This window comes from Nyctibius grandis, chromosome 2, assembly GCF_013368605.1.
Source record: "Nyctibius grandis isolate bNycGra1 chromosome 2, bNycGra1.pri, whole genome shotgun sequence".
Taxonomy (NCBI): Eukaryota; Metazoa; Chordata; class Aves; order Nyctibiiformes; family Nyctibiidae; genus Nyctibius; species Nyctibius grandis.
This window is the reverse complement of record NC_090659.1, coordinates 109,437,570-109,450,716: the sequence shown is the minus strand read 5'-3', so window position 1 is coordinate 109,450,716 and position 13,147 is coordinate 109,437,570. Positions and strand designations below refer to the sequence as shown.

The window sequence follows — 13,147 nt, the reverse complement described above, 5'->3', positions numbered from 1 at the left end:
AATTCAGAAAAACATACCTTTTTGTAAAAATATTCTGGAGGAATATCATTCACTCATTTAACTTCAATGCAGCTCAGGAAGATTACAAACCTATCTCCTATAACTTCCCTACCCACAAAGCTGAGAAAGGAGGAGGACGAGGAAGCCTGGAATACCTGTACAGCAGGAGTGAAGAATAGACATGGAGGACTCATTAAGCCAGACAGAATTTATCAGCATGCATGAAAATTGAGCATTATCATACAGCTCAATGATGAAGGCACTCCCATGGATTCTAGACCTTCAGAAAAAATACCAGGGAGCAGAATGAACATATCCATTTCCCAAATGACTGCTTAAATACTTAATTACACCTCAGCTATTGCAAACTCCATTTCTTGGTACTTACAGTTGCAGCTTACACTACTGTTGCCTACAAGTAAAGCATGGGAGTGCTAAGTGCTGTTCCACATCACTCCCTTCATGCACACAGCTCTCAGTCTTCCCATACCTTCACCTGCTCCCACCAACTACCTTCTCATTTGGAATGGAAGTTACTACCTTTTCAGCTGACAGACATCTGTTCAGATGATGGATGTCCTGTCAAGAGCCAGATCAGCTCAGCTCACTCCAAAACAGGGACAATAGTACATTCCCACTTCAAAGGGGCCTTCCCAGACTTAGATATATATATACGCGCACACACACACACATATAAAAAGGCAGAAATTCTTCATCAGAAACATAAGTATTTAACTTCCTGAAAAGATTAAGGAAAAAAAAAACAAAATTAAAAAGCTTGAGAGCTTCTTGATTACATTATGAAGATGTTTAGGTAAGTCGGTTGATTAAATTAAAGTAAATAAAGGGGACATCACTAAATCTGGCGATATTAGGACAGCCTTTGTCAAATCTCATAAACAACTTTATTAATCTCAATTTGAAGCTATTTTCCACCCTTCACTGAAAGCTGTGAAGGGGCCTGTCACCTTAAAGAGGTGTCCCTATGGAGTCTCCAAAAATCACAGAATCACAAAATGTTAGGGATTAGAAGGGACCTCGAAAGATCATCTAGTCCAATCCCCCTGCCGGAGCAGGATAGCCTAGACCATATCACACAGGAACACGTCCAGGCGGGTTTTGAATGTCTCCAGAGAAGGAGACTCCACAACCTCTCTGGGCAGCCTGTTCCAGTGTTCGGTCACCCTCACCGTAAAGAAGTTTTTCCTCATATTTATGTGGAACCTCCTGTGTTCCAGCTTGCACCCATTGCCCCTTGTCCTGTCAAGGGATGTCACTGAGAAGAGCCTGGCTCCATCCTCATGACACTTGCCCTTTACATATTTATAAACATTAATGGGGTCACCCCTCAGTCTCCTCTTCTCCAAGCTAAAGAGACCCAGCTCCCTCAGCCTCTCCTCAGAAGGGAGATGTTCCACTCCCTTAATCATCTTCGTGGCTCTGCGCTGGACTCTCTCTAGCAGTTCCCTGTCCTTCTTCAACTGAGGGGCCCAGAACTGGACACAATATTCCAGATGCGGCCTCACCAGGGCAGAGTAGAGGGGGAGGAGAATCTCTCTTGACCTGCTAACCACACCCCTTCTAATACACCCCAGGATGCCATTGGCCTTCTTGGCCACAAGGGCACACTGCTGGCTCATGGTCATCCTGTTGTCCACTAGGACCCCCAGGTCCCTTTCCCCTACGCTGCTCTCCAACAGGTCTCTCCCCAACTTGTACTCATACATGGGGTTGTTCTTGCCCAGATGCAGGACTCTACACTTGCCCTTGTTATATTTCATTAATTTCTCCCCGCCCAACTCTCCAGCCTGTCTAGGTCTCTCTGAATGGCTGTGCAGCCTTCCGGTGTGCCAGCCACTCCTCCCAGTTTTGTGTCATCAGCGAACTTGCTGACAGCGCACTCTATTCCCTCATCCAAGTCATTAATGAATATATTGAATAGAACTGGTCCCAGTACCGACCCTTGAGGGACTCCGCTAGACACAGGCCTCCAACTGGACTCTGTCCCATTGACCACCACTCTCTGGCTTCTTTCCTTCAGCCAGTTCACAATCCACCTCACTACCCGATCATCCAGACCACACTTCCCCAGTTTAGCTGCGAGGATGCTGTGGGAGACCGTGTCAAACGCTTTACTGAAATCAAGATAGACCACATCCACAGCTTTACCATCATCTATCCACCGGGTTACGTCCTCATAAAAGGCTATCAAATTGGTAGATAGAACCATAGATTCATAGAATGATTTGGGTTGGAAGGGACCTTAAAGATCATCTAGTTCCAACCACCCTGCCACAGGCAGGGACACTTTCCACTAGACCAGGTTGTTCAAAGCCTCATCCATCCTGGCCTTGAACACTGCATCCACAGCTTCTCTGGGCAACCTGTGCCAGTGTCTCACTACCCTCACAGTCAAGAATTTCTTCCTAATATCTAATCTAAATCTCCCCTCTTTCAGTTTAAAACCATTCCCCCTCTTCCTGTCACTACTTACCTTTGTAAAAAGCCCCTCTCCAGCTTCCCTGTGGCAGAGGGGTTAGAACTGGATGATCTTTAAGGTCCCTTCCAACCCAAACCATTCTATGATTCTATGATAAACGTCTGTATTTGTTTCTCCCTACTTTTTCAGAACTCCACTCTCTTCTTTTCAACACTCTCTGATAGTATATCCTCTACCATGTTATTTTGCTTAAAGTATCACCTTCTACCTTTCATTCAATTTTTTTATTGATTTTGTATTTTAAACACAACTCATCATTATTAAGAATTGTCTCTAGAAATCGCTCAGCAGAGACTACTTTCTGTCTTCTGCATACTGATTAAGTGCTATGGAACCCAGTAACCGGCTTAGCATTGAGAAGGTTTTTTCTTATAGGCCATACTTCATTTGAAACGGAAAACAGCTTTAAAAGATGCATACACTCATACAACATTCATCGACCACCATGAACTGAGTCTAGATTTACCTAATTTTGTATCACGTCAATATGTTTCCTAATTAAAAAACAGAAACAGAATTAAGTCAGCCTGTAGCAGCGCAAAAGAAAACTAGTTTTCATTTAGCAGATTTGACTCTAATTCTTATGCAGGGAGCATAATGATGGAAGTATGATAAAAGATGGGAAAAAGTCTGGAAAAAAAAAATTGAAAAGGCAAACCAAACAAATAATGCACATCATAAATTATTTAGAATCGTCATAAAGATGCTTTCCATGTGCCGATTAAAACATAAAAGCAGCTACACTGGATCAAACCAAAGCCCAACATGCCTTCTCCTGCAGTAGCCAAAAGTGAATGGCTAATGAAAAAAGAAAGGATGCCTCCAAGCATTTGCAACTCAGCAATTAAGAGCCAGACATCACTTCTGTATAATCCTCAAGGGATTTATTTTTCATGAACTTGTACAGTCTCTCCTTGAATCTACTTAAGCTTCCAACATCCACAACATCCTGGAGCAACCATCCTGTGAAGAATCACCTTTTCTCCATTTGCTTTCAATCTGCCTCTTGCTCTTTTACCTCCCAATTTTTGTACCACCAAAAAACACTGCAAATGATCTGCCTCAAAGGAATGCTAATGTTCCAGATATATTTTGTTACGTAAAAATACAGAATAAATTATGTCAGTTATGACTGGTACTGACAATGGCAAAGGTAGCATCCTCATAACCAATGCGCTCAAATCAAGGAGTTGTGTAGCACTTCCAGATGACAGAAATACAGACTGTACATAGAGGACCAAATGCCACTTTTGCATATTCACCCAATTTTTTGAATCCCGTAGACTTTGAAGGCTCCCTCCTGCTCAAATGTAAAGACAAAACAAGCACAATCTACATTTTAATTCATCTTTTTAAAAAGGGTCTTTGCATATGCATTCATTGTAGCTGTATACATGTGACCCAAGTATTTAAGCACAATAGCCTTTAAGGCCCCAAATTGTTACTGAGGAGCTTTCTCAACTTACAGCAGTCTGATACATAGTGGTGTCCTCTCACAGCCCTTCTGCTTACTGAAGAGCAGAAAATTTGTATCTTCTTAACTGCATATTCAGGCAACTAACTAGGAAAATACTTATGATAGCTCACCAGTTCAGAGGCTGTTAAAAACCACTTATCCTCTTATTTAGTTTTCATACACATATATGTGTGTATATGTGTGTTTATTTATAGATATATTTTTATAAAAAAAATCAGCTACAGGAAAGAAGAGGGAAAAAGTGCAATTAAGAAATTAAATATTTAAGATGATGCACAAATGATGGGGGGAAAAAAAAAAAAAAATAATGTGGAAAAACCTAAACAGCTTCAGTGAACCAATATCCCCAAACAACATTCCCTAGTATTTTTCATGAACTACCAAAAATCGAGATTACAGCTACTCATATGCTTTCAAAAGGAATATCTATAAATAACTAACCTCTCCAGCCACACAGATTTTATTGATAAATTCATATCTCAATTCAGGCAAAAGAATTCCATTTATAAAGCTACTCAAAAGCTGCAAACAATTTAAGAAGAACTCAACTAATACATTTTCATCTTTTCTGCACTTTGGACACATGGAAGACTAGCAGTTGAAAACCAATCAAATGTTAAGACAGGCAAAATGAGGGCTGGTAGTGCATAAAAGAAACTGCTTCAATACTGTTGAAAAATGGTTTAAGACAAAGTTACTATTATTTTTTTTTCCATATCAAGAGAATCCAAACATGTTTTAGCCTGCACAGAATTTTAATCTGGGATACCTTCATACACAGAAAATCTATCACATTATTATTTGTGGGTGTTCACTTTATTTAATAGAAACATCACACTAACTACCAAGAACAAAGAAGGAAATAAAAAGAAAAAAACCCAACAACAATCCTCTTCCTCAAGGTAAATTTTTTGCTATAAAATTACCCACATGGGCTTACTCAAGATGCAGCTATAGACTTCTCTTCTGCTTCAGTATCTTCTACAATTTTCTTGCTATTCTAGGTTCAGAAAGATGTATAAATTCATGCTTTTTGGCTTCTTTCAGTTGGAAAGCTCTACTTGCAACATCTAAATGCATCACAAACAGCAGGTCCTAAAACTATGGATGACTTCAGCCAAAACGAAAACTAGTAACAAAATGGTTTTACCAGGATCTGTACACTTGGTGAAATATATCAGCTGATAAATGTAAGGTTTTTAAACACCAAACATTAGTATTTGAAAATTGTACTTCAAAACCACAATTTTAGGGTTGCTTGGGGTATAACTCTTGCCTAAATCAAACAAACTATAAAAGCTAGGTTTGCCTCTATTCTCACTTACAAAGAAAGAAAGAAATAAACCCAGGATTTAAGCTACCACTTCACAGTCCCTTCAGTCTGTAGTTTCTTGCTCACTTTAAGGCAGAATAAACCAGAACTGCTGTCAAAAGAATTGATCCTGTCCTCTGTACAAACCCCAGCCACCCATGCACACTCCCTTATACTAGCACAAGTTTTCATTCAGTCACACAGTGAACTGAATTGGGAAATTGATCCATGTTCAATTAATCAAGAAGGAAAAAAACCTTCCTAGTGAGATGCATTCAGAATTGCCTTCACTGCTTCCCAATTCATCTCCCCAATTCTCCCAACAGAAGTGAAAATAAGGGAAAGCCACGTATCAGGACCTTTCAGTATGACATTGGCCATGCTGCTCAAAGGAACCAAAGACAGACCTGCCTGAAACAAAATGCTTCATGTTTGTTATTGGTAGCAGAGGCAAAGCTACCAAACTTTGGGATCAATGAGACATCCATTTGGGAAAGCACTTCTGTGGAAACTGCTTCAGGTACCATACCTGGAATATAGCTGGCTGAACTGATTGAGATTGTCACTTTGGTGGTCAAAATTATAGCAAGACAGATTCATACAGTATCAAATACATTCACAAATCAGCCTCTCTTGTGTTACGAGATGGTTTCTGAACATGTGGGCGGTTCAGGCACTCCTTGATACACAGGAGTACCCAACACATACTGCCTGTGTCCCAACAGTCCAAAATCAGTTTGAAGCGGTAAAACCAGTAAGCCTATGCTGGCAACTACCACAGGGGCAGGACTTAGGACAGAGCAACTGTCAGCTTTGCTGAACTGGGTGCATTCCTGTGTGACATGATCTAGGTAATCCTGCTCCAGCAGGGGGATTGGACTAGATGATCTTTCGAGGTCCCTTCCAATCCCTAACATTCTGTGATTCTGTGACTGCTCACACTCAAAAGCCAACATGGAACTCACAAGGGTAAACATTTTGGATCCAAGATACAGAATCACAGAATCAATCAGGTTGGAAGAGACCTCTGGGATCATCAAGTCCAACCATTGCCCTGACACCACCATGTCAACTAGACCATGGCACTAAGTGCCATGTCCAGTCTTTTCTTAAACACATCCAGAGATGGTGACGCTACCACCTCCCTGGGCAGCCCGTTCCAATGTCTAATGACCCTTTCTGTGAAGAAATGCTTCCTAATGTCCAATCTGAACCTTCCCTGGCGAAGCTTCAGGCTATGTCGTCTTGTCCTATCGCTAGTTGCCTGGGAGAAGAGGCCGACTCCACTTCACTACAACCTCCCTTCAGGTAGTTGTAGACTGCAATAAGGTCACCTCTGAGCCTCCTCTTCTCCAGGCTAAACAACCCCAGCTCCCTCAGCTGTTCCTCATAGGTCATACCCTCCAGACCCTTCACCAGCTTGGTCGCCCTCCTCTGGACTTGCTCCAACACCTCGAGAGGAAAGAGCCTTGTTTTTAAATCCCTTCAGTCTTCCAAAACAGCTTATATCAAACACAACACTAAAGTGGTCAATGGGGGCTTAGTCAAGCTCTCACGGGAAAGGAAGAAAAAGAGCGGGCAGACTAGGGGTATTCACAACTTTTTGCACCATGTTTAAAGGGAATGCAGGACAAGGAGCGGACATGCCCTGTAAGTCCTCAGACCCAGCTTGAGTAAATATGCACACAAGAGTGTAAAACTGAATACGGACAGGCACACGAGATAAAAGAAAAATCATAACTATAGCATATTCATGAATAGAAATGACAAAGTCAATCCCTTTGAGGCTTTAGGATAGCAAGATGGTATTTCCAATCTAGCCAAATCTATAATACACCTTTCTTTTTCAGTAAGGCTCCTCCTGGACTACTCATGCATTTTTCAGATGCCAGTCCAGAGATAGATTAGGACCCATGTCAGGCCAGGAGAATGCAGACTATTTCTTCTTTGTCAGTTTATCCTTTTAAATCTCCAAACTCTTGCATCGCTGAGCTTGGTGTTTCTACATGTAGGGAGGAATCTGCCTGTTGCAGAGCAGCCTATCACTTGGTAAAAGTACAAGCTGTGAGATGAATTGCCCTCAGGATGAACAGAGCTAGAAAGAGAGGCCTCATGCTAAATATGTTTTCACTTGTTTTTTGTTAATTATTTTTCCTTTCTGAAAATTCAAGTAGTGTTTACATTTGGTATTTTTGCAATGGCTACATGCTGTTAGTTTTAAAAATCCTTTCATTAAAATTAAGATAAAAATCAGACTACACTTAAAACTAAGGCTGATCAAAATTGTTATTCATGACTCAATTTCTAAGGAATAGGTCTTTATCAACATTTTTGAGGACCATGCATAACATGCCCTCTACTTTCCAATTTTAAAATCTGAATGGATTTTTTCCTGTGTAATTACACAACTCTGATCTGTTTTATTCAGGTTTTTTGTATATACACGAAAAACATGCCTAAGAATTGCACTGTAACAAAGCAGAGTCTACCTACACAGAGCTTTTGTAATCTTAAATTCTTGTGAATTCAAGGACTGACACGTTATGCATTAATACCATTGTCACAATGTGGTCAGCAAAAGGCCACACATTAATTTCCAGTTCAGTCTGTCTTCTGAAGACTGGAGAAATACTAGTCAATGTATGGGGTCTGAGATGAAGCCTTTTCGAAAAAATTATTAGTGACTTTTCAAACTCAGTTGACTTGCAGCTGATTTTCACTGTGGAATTGGGGTCAAATTGGACAAGAACATTAGTTTTTGCCTAAAAGTCTCCTCTCCAACATGAGGACAGAGCTCATAAATGAAGATATCGATACTGTTTCCTTGTAGCAATATCAAAGTTGGTATGGCAAAAGATTACTATACATTTCTTGAATACCACCCTTTAAAAAGAACAACATTTGAAGTGTCAGCTTCTTCAGAGACATCAGAGTTCTGTAACAGACAGCACCAAATCCTGGCAAGCTAAGCAAGATGCAGATCACCTGCTTTGGTGCCTATGTTAGTCACTGCAGACCTCGAAAGGCAGGACAGCCTAGGTTCCAGATAACAAGGTCTAGGCCTCCTGGGCAAACAGTCAACAACATGACACATATCAGTTTTCTTTTTAATGGAAGATACATATCATTGCTGAGAAAGCATTACCAGAAAAAAAAAAAACTACGGAAGTTGTTAAAGTACAATGAAGAAAGTTTTGTTTACCATCAAAAAGTACAATTCAGTTTGAGCAGTAACTCATCTAAAGTCACACCTTGTAACTTTCTTAAGTACATTTCATGTTCTCTATAATTCAGTTGCTACCTATATTCTACCATTGTGTTAGCACAAAGAAAAGAAGAATATTTTCCCCTTACCTCTCTGTCAGACTTTGCTGGAATCTGCCCTTGAGTCTCCCTCAATTTGCGTGCATTGTCAAGTTCTGCTTGAAGTTCTGAAGCTAACTCCTTCAAAGAAAGTGGTAGTACTCCATTAGTTTAACCATTTCAAACTTTCAGAGGCCTTTATATCAGAATTAACTACTCATTTAATTTCTTCATGTTTTGATGTATTTTTTTTAAACTCATGACACAAAAGACTAAAGAAAACCTGTCAACATAGTTCACACAATTTTTAATGGAGATAAAATAAAAAAAAATTGTTCAGAACAGAGGTATCTAAAGTATAGAAACATATATAGCCACAAAAACACCAGAAAAATTATGCTTAACAATTATCCAATTATACTAATAAATGCTTTGTGTAGCTAAGCATAAATGCTGCTTTATGTATAGGAAGCTAAATAAGGAAGCCTGAACACATCAAGTGTATAACCTTTCCAGATTATGGTATATGGCCTTTTATTTATTTTTATATATATACATACACAGACACATACACACAATGGGTCTAGGGAAATATCTCTCATACATTTTTGCTATGCATTTTCACATCTCTCTACACCATTTGTCGAACTTGGGCACTTAAGACTTTACTTTGGGTATTAAAATGGACAAGAAGTGGAAAATCAGGATTGTTTACAGTCTTGTGTAAATTGGTTTTGATGCTCCTGCTCTCTCATCCATCTCTTTATTAGGTAAATACAAGCATTTTAGAATATCTCTGTTCACTAAGAATTGTCAGATGACCACCTATCAACCCATAAGAAATACAACCATTTATACTCTGACCACTTTGCCAGTTCCATCGACTGGACTCCAACAATCACGCCCATGCTTGTCGTCCCAAAACTAAGTCATGTGATCAACGCCAAGCAGCAAGTCAGTAACAAAAACAGATTCAGAGTTAATTTGTCCCACATGGTCAACCTTGAGCTCCGGCCACCAGGACACAGAATCATAGAATGTTAGGGGTTGGAAGGGACCTCTGGAGATCATCGAGTCCAACCCCCTTGCCAGAGCAGGACCAGTCTAGGGCAGGTTACACAGGAATGCATCCAGATGGGTCTTGAAAGTCTCCAGAGAAGGAGACTCCACAACCTCTCTGCGGAGCCTGTTCCAGTGCTCTGTAACCCTCACAGAAAAGAAGTTCTTCCTCATGTTGAGGTTGAACTTCCTGTGCTCTAGCTTGCATCCATTGCCCCTTGTCCTATCGCAGGGCACAAGTTAAAGGAGGTTGCCCCTTTCCTCTTGACACCCAGCCCTCATATATTTATACACATTAATCAGATCCCCTCTCAGTCTTCTCTTCTCCAGACTAAAAAGCCCCAGGTCTCTCAACCTTTCCTCATAAGGCAGGTGTTCCAGTCCCTTAATCATCCTCATAGCCCTCCGTTGGACTCTCTCCAGTAGATCTCTGCCCCTCTTGAACTGGGGAGCCCAGAACTGAATGCAATACTCCAGGTGAGGTCTCACCAGGGTAGAGTACAGGGAGAGGAGGACCTCCCTCCATCTGCTGGACACACTCTTCTTAATGCACCCCAGGATACCATTGGCCTTCTTGGCCACAAGGGCACATTGCTGTCCCATGGATAACTTATTGTCCACCAGGACTCCAAGGTCCTTCTCCACGGAGCTGCTCTCTAGCAGATCGCCTCCTAACTTGTACTGATGCATTTTATTACTCCTTCCCAGGTGCAGGACTCTGCACTTATTCTTGTTGAACCTCATTATGTTCCTCTTTGCCCAGCTCTCCAGTCTGTCCAAATCACACTGAATGGCCGCACAGCCTTCAGGTGTATCAGCCAAACCTCCCAGCATCGTATCATCAGCAAACTTGCTGAGAAGACACTCTGTTCCTTCATCAAGGTTGTATAACGTGCTGTTATACAACCATCTGCTCTGGTCTATGGGGATGAACTTGTTTAAACAAGCTGCATTTTCAATCTGATCATAGAAAGTCCATATTTAAAGAGCAACAAGGCAAAGACTAGGCATTTTATTATTTATACTGTGGTTGTTTTGTTTTTGTTTTTTTTTAACTAGGCTAATTTAGAGTGCATATCTAAAAAAATGTATACCTAAAATTAACAGTAAAATTGTAACGTTGGCTTCTGCTACATTATTTTGGTCAAAACAAAACAGTAGAATACTACAAGAATCACACTTTCCCCACAGAACACCTGTTCATTTTTATTCAAATTATTCTTATTCAGTTACTGTCAGGTTGAAAAGAAAAAATTCAGACTTGTGCCCAAACTTTTATTTGGACAATGCTATTGAAGCTGAGCAGTAGAAAAAAAACGTTTTAAAATTTTTGCTGCTCTCTATGAGAGCCTCTGGAAAACTTTCCCTCCCCAGTACTTTATAGCAACTAGTATATAAGACAGCTTCAATCCTTTTCCCCAGTAGGAAAATGTCTTAAAATAATATCTTAAGTGACTAACACCAGTCCCTCACAAATCTATCATATAATTACATTCATAAACATTTTTTTTCCTTACAAGTGTGATTTTTTTTTTATGTTAACTAGGAAAATTACAGATTAAAACATGGAGGCATCTATGTAAATCATTAACACTCCTTATATCTTAGTAGAAAATACACTGCTTGAAGTTACTTTTAATTCACTTTTGAAGTTGATAAGATTTCAAATGGATAGGATTTCTAGAAAAAGTGTATTTGCTCAAATTTCATAAAGCTACATACACACATCTGTGTCCAAAGTCTGTGGGAAAAGAATCCATAATGTAAAATCAGTTTGAAAAGAAAATATTTATAAAATTGACACTTTCTTCTAACAAAATTTAAATTATGTGATAGGGGCTTTGACAAAAATCAACATCATGTCCTAATCCAGCAATAAATTCATATGCCAAACATCCTAAAACGTCCCACAAATCAAAGAATCAACGGCTCTCAGGAAATATTAACTTGGCACTTGCAGTCGTAACATGTCTTACTTATCACTTCTTAGTGATGTAGATTTTGGTAGATAAGAAGAGGCAAGGTAAACAAGTGCACTAAAAATTAATCTAAAAAAATTCCAAAGGCCCATAGTGATAGGATTAATTTCTAAAAAATGTTATTTTATTATATCCTTTAAAAAAATTTCAGCGATACTTCCTTAAGAGCAGCTATTCAGAGCAAGCACCTGTAAAACATACCTTAAAAACTAACAGACTATGACTTTGTTACAAACGAAACTTCCAGGCAGTACTACTGAATGCAGTTAACTCACTATAGCCATACTTAGTGTAATTAAAAAACCCCAACACCATACTTCCAAAGTTTACAGTGTTCCAGAAGAGGAAAATTCTTGATTCTTCAGGTTGCTGTCTGAAACAAGCCTCCTAAATGAACATTAAAAGTGCAGCTGTTCATCTCAGCTCCATGGACCCAGTCTCATTCAGGGCAGACTTTTTGTGGAACTGACCATAAAGCATTACATAGTTGTTTTCATTGCAGAGCTGGATGCAATGGCCTATGAGGTTCCTTTCAGTTTTATATTTTCATAGTATAAGTATGCTTATGCAGCAGAGCTATGGCACACAGGCATCTACTTGTGACAAAGTTGATGAAATAACAAAAGCTCCAGACACTGTCTACCTGGTAACACAGACTGGGAGCTTTGTAGTTTTCACCTGCTCTCTGCTTAATAAAAAGACATTAAATCCTATAAAAAAGGCAGAGAACAACTGGCTATGGATATGCTGCCTAGCCTGCAAAACCTGGGGACCCGAATCCTCTATTCTAGTCTAAGTCTAGACTCATGGCATTTAAAGCATAAGTTACAACAAAAGCAGTATCTTCAAATCCTACATGATCAAATTTTGCAGGACTTTATTTGCTTGAATCAATACCTTTTTTTTTTTAACAACTAAATCACTGTGAGCGTTAGAGAAAAATTGCAGTAAATCATGAAAATTTTTCAAAGACATTACCATGTCTCCCATGAGTTCTGCTTTCACAATCCTCGCTCCCAGTCTGTTCATCTCCTCTTCACTAAGGACCCGAGGTGGCTCATCCTTTGATATATGTCTGTAAAACATCGGCAGCACTAAATCCATGAAAAAACAATGTAGTATTCACCTGTGTAATTAAGTAAGATATGCCTACTGTACTGGTACATATGCTCCTATTGTCAAAATAATTGATAACAACAAATTATAAAAATACATTTGCAGTCAGAAGTTGCCAAGGACTCTGAAACCAAAAAGCCTGAATAATTTTTTTTTATGAAGTATGTTTCCTTTTACTTTTGAGATCAATTAAAATGAAAAATTCTATCTATGAACACTTTTCAGCATGAAAAAAGTGTTAAGAGCCAGTAGCAGGTATAAGCAAACAAAAAGCAAGGAAAAGAGAAGCAGAAAAAGTAATTTAAACCCACTCTGTAACTGTCCTTTCTGGCTTTGGTTATGCTTTTACTTCTCAGCTCCAGCAAAATCACCCATTTCACAGTTGTTCTCCTGTACGCCAA

At 39.6% G+C, this 13,147-nt stretch overlaps 1 protein-coding gene across 3 annotated transcripts in view; it reads right to left on the bottom strand.

Annotated features, from left to right (window-relative positions):
- Nucleotides 1–13,147, bottom strand: part of CWF19L2 (CWF19 like cell cycle control factor 2) — a 76,849-nt gene that overhangs the window by 35,752 nt on the left and 27,950 nt on the right. For all 3 annotated transcript variants that reach the window (XM_068424939.1, XM_068424940.1, XM_068424941.1), the window contains 2 exons: nucleotides 12,609–12,705; nucleotides 8,644–8,733 (listed from right to left, as the gene is read on the bottom strand). In XM_068424939.1, coding sequence (XP_068281040.1) covers nucleotides 8,644–8,733; nucleotides 12,609–12,705 — 187 coding nt within the window. The remainder of the gene's footprint in view (nucleotides 1–8,643; nucleotides 8,734–12,608; nucleotides 12,706–13,147) is intronic.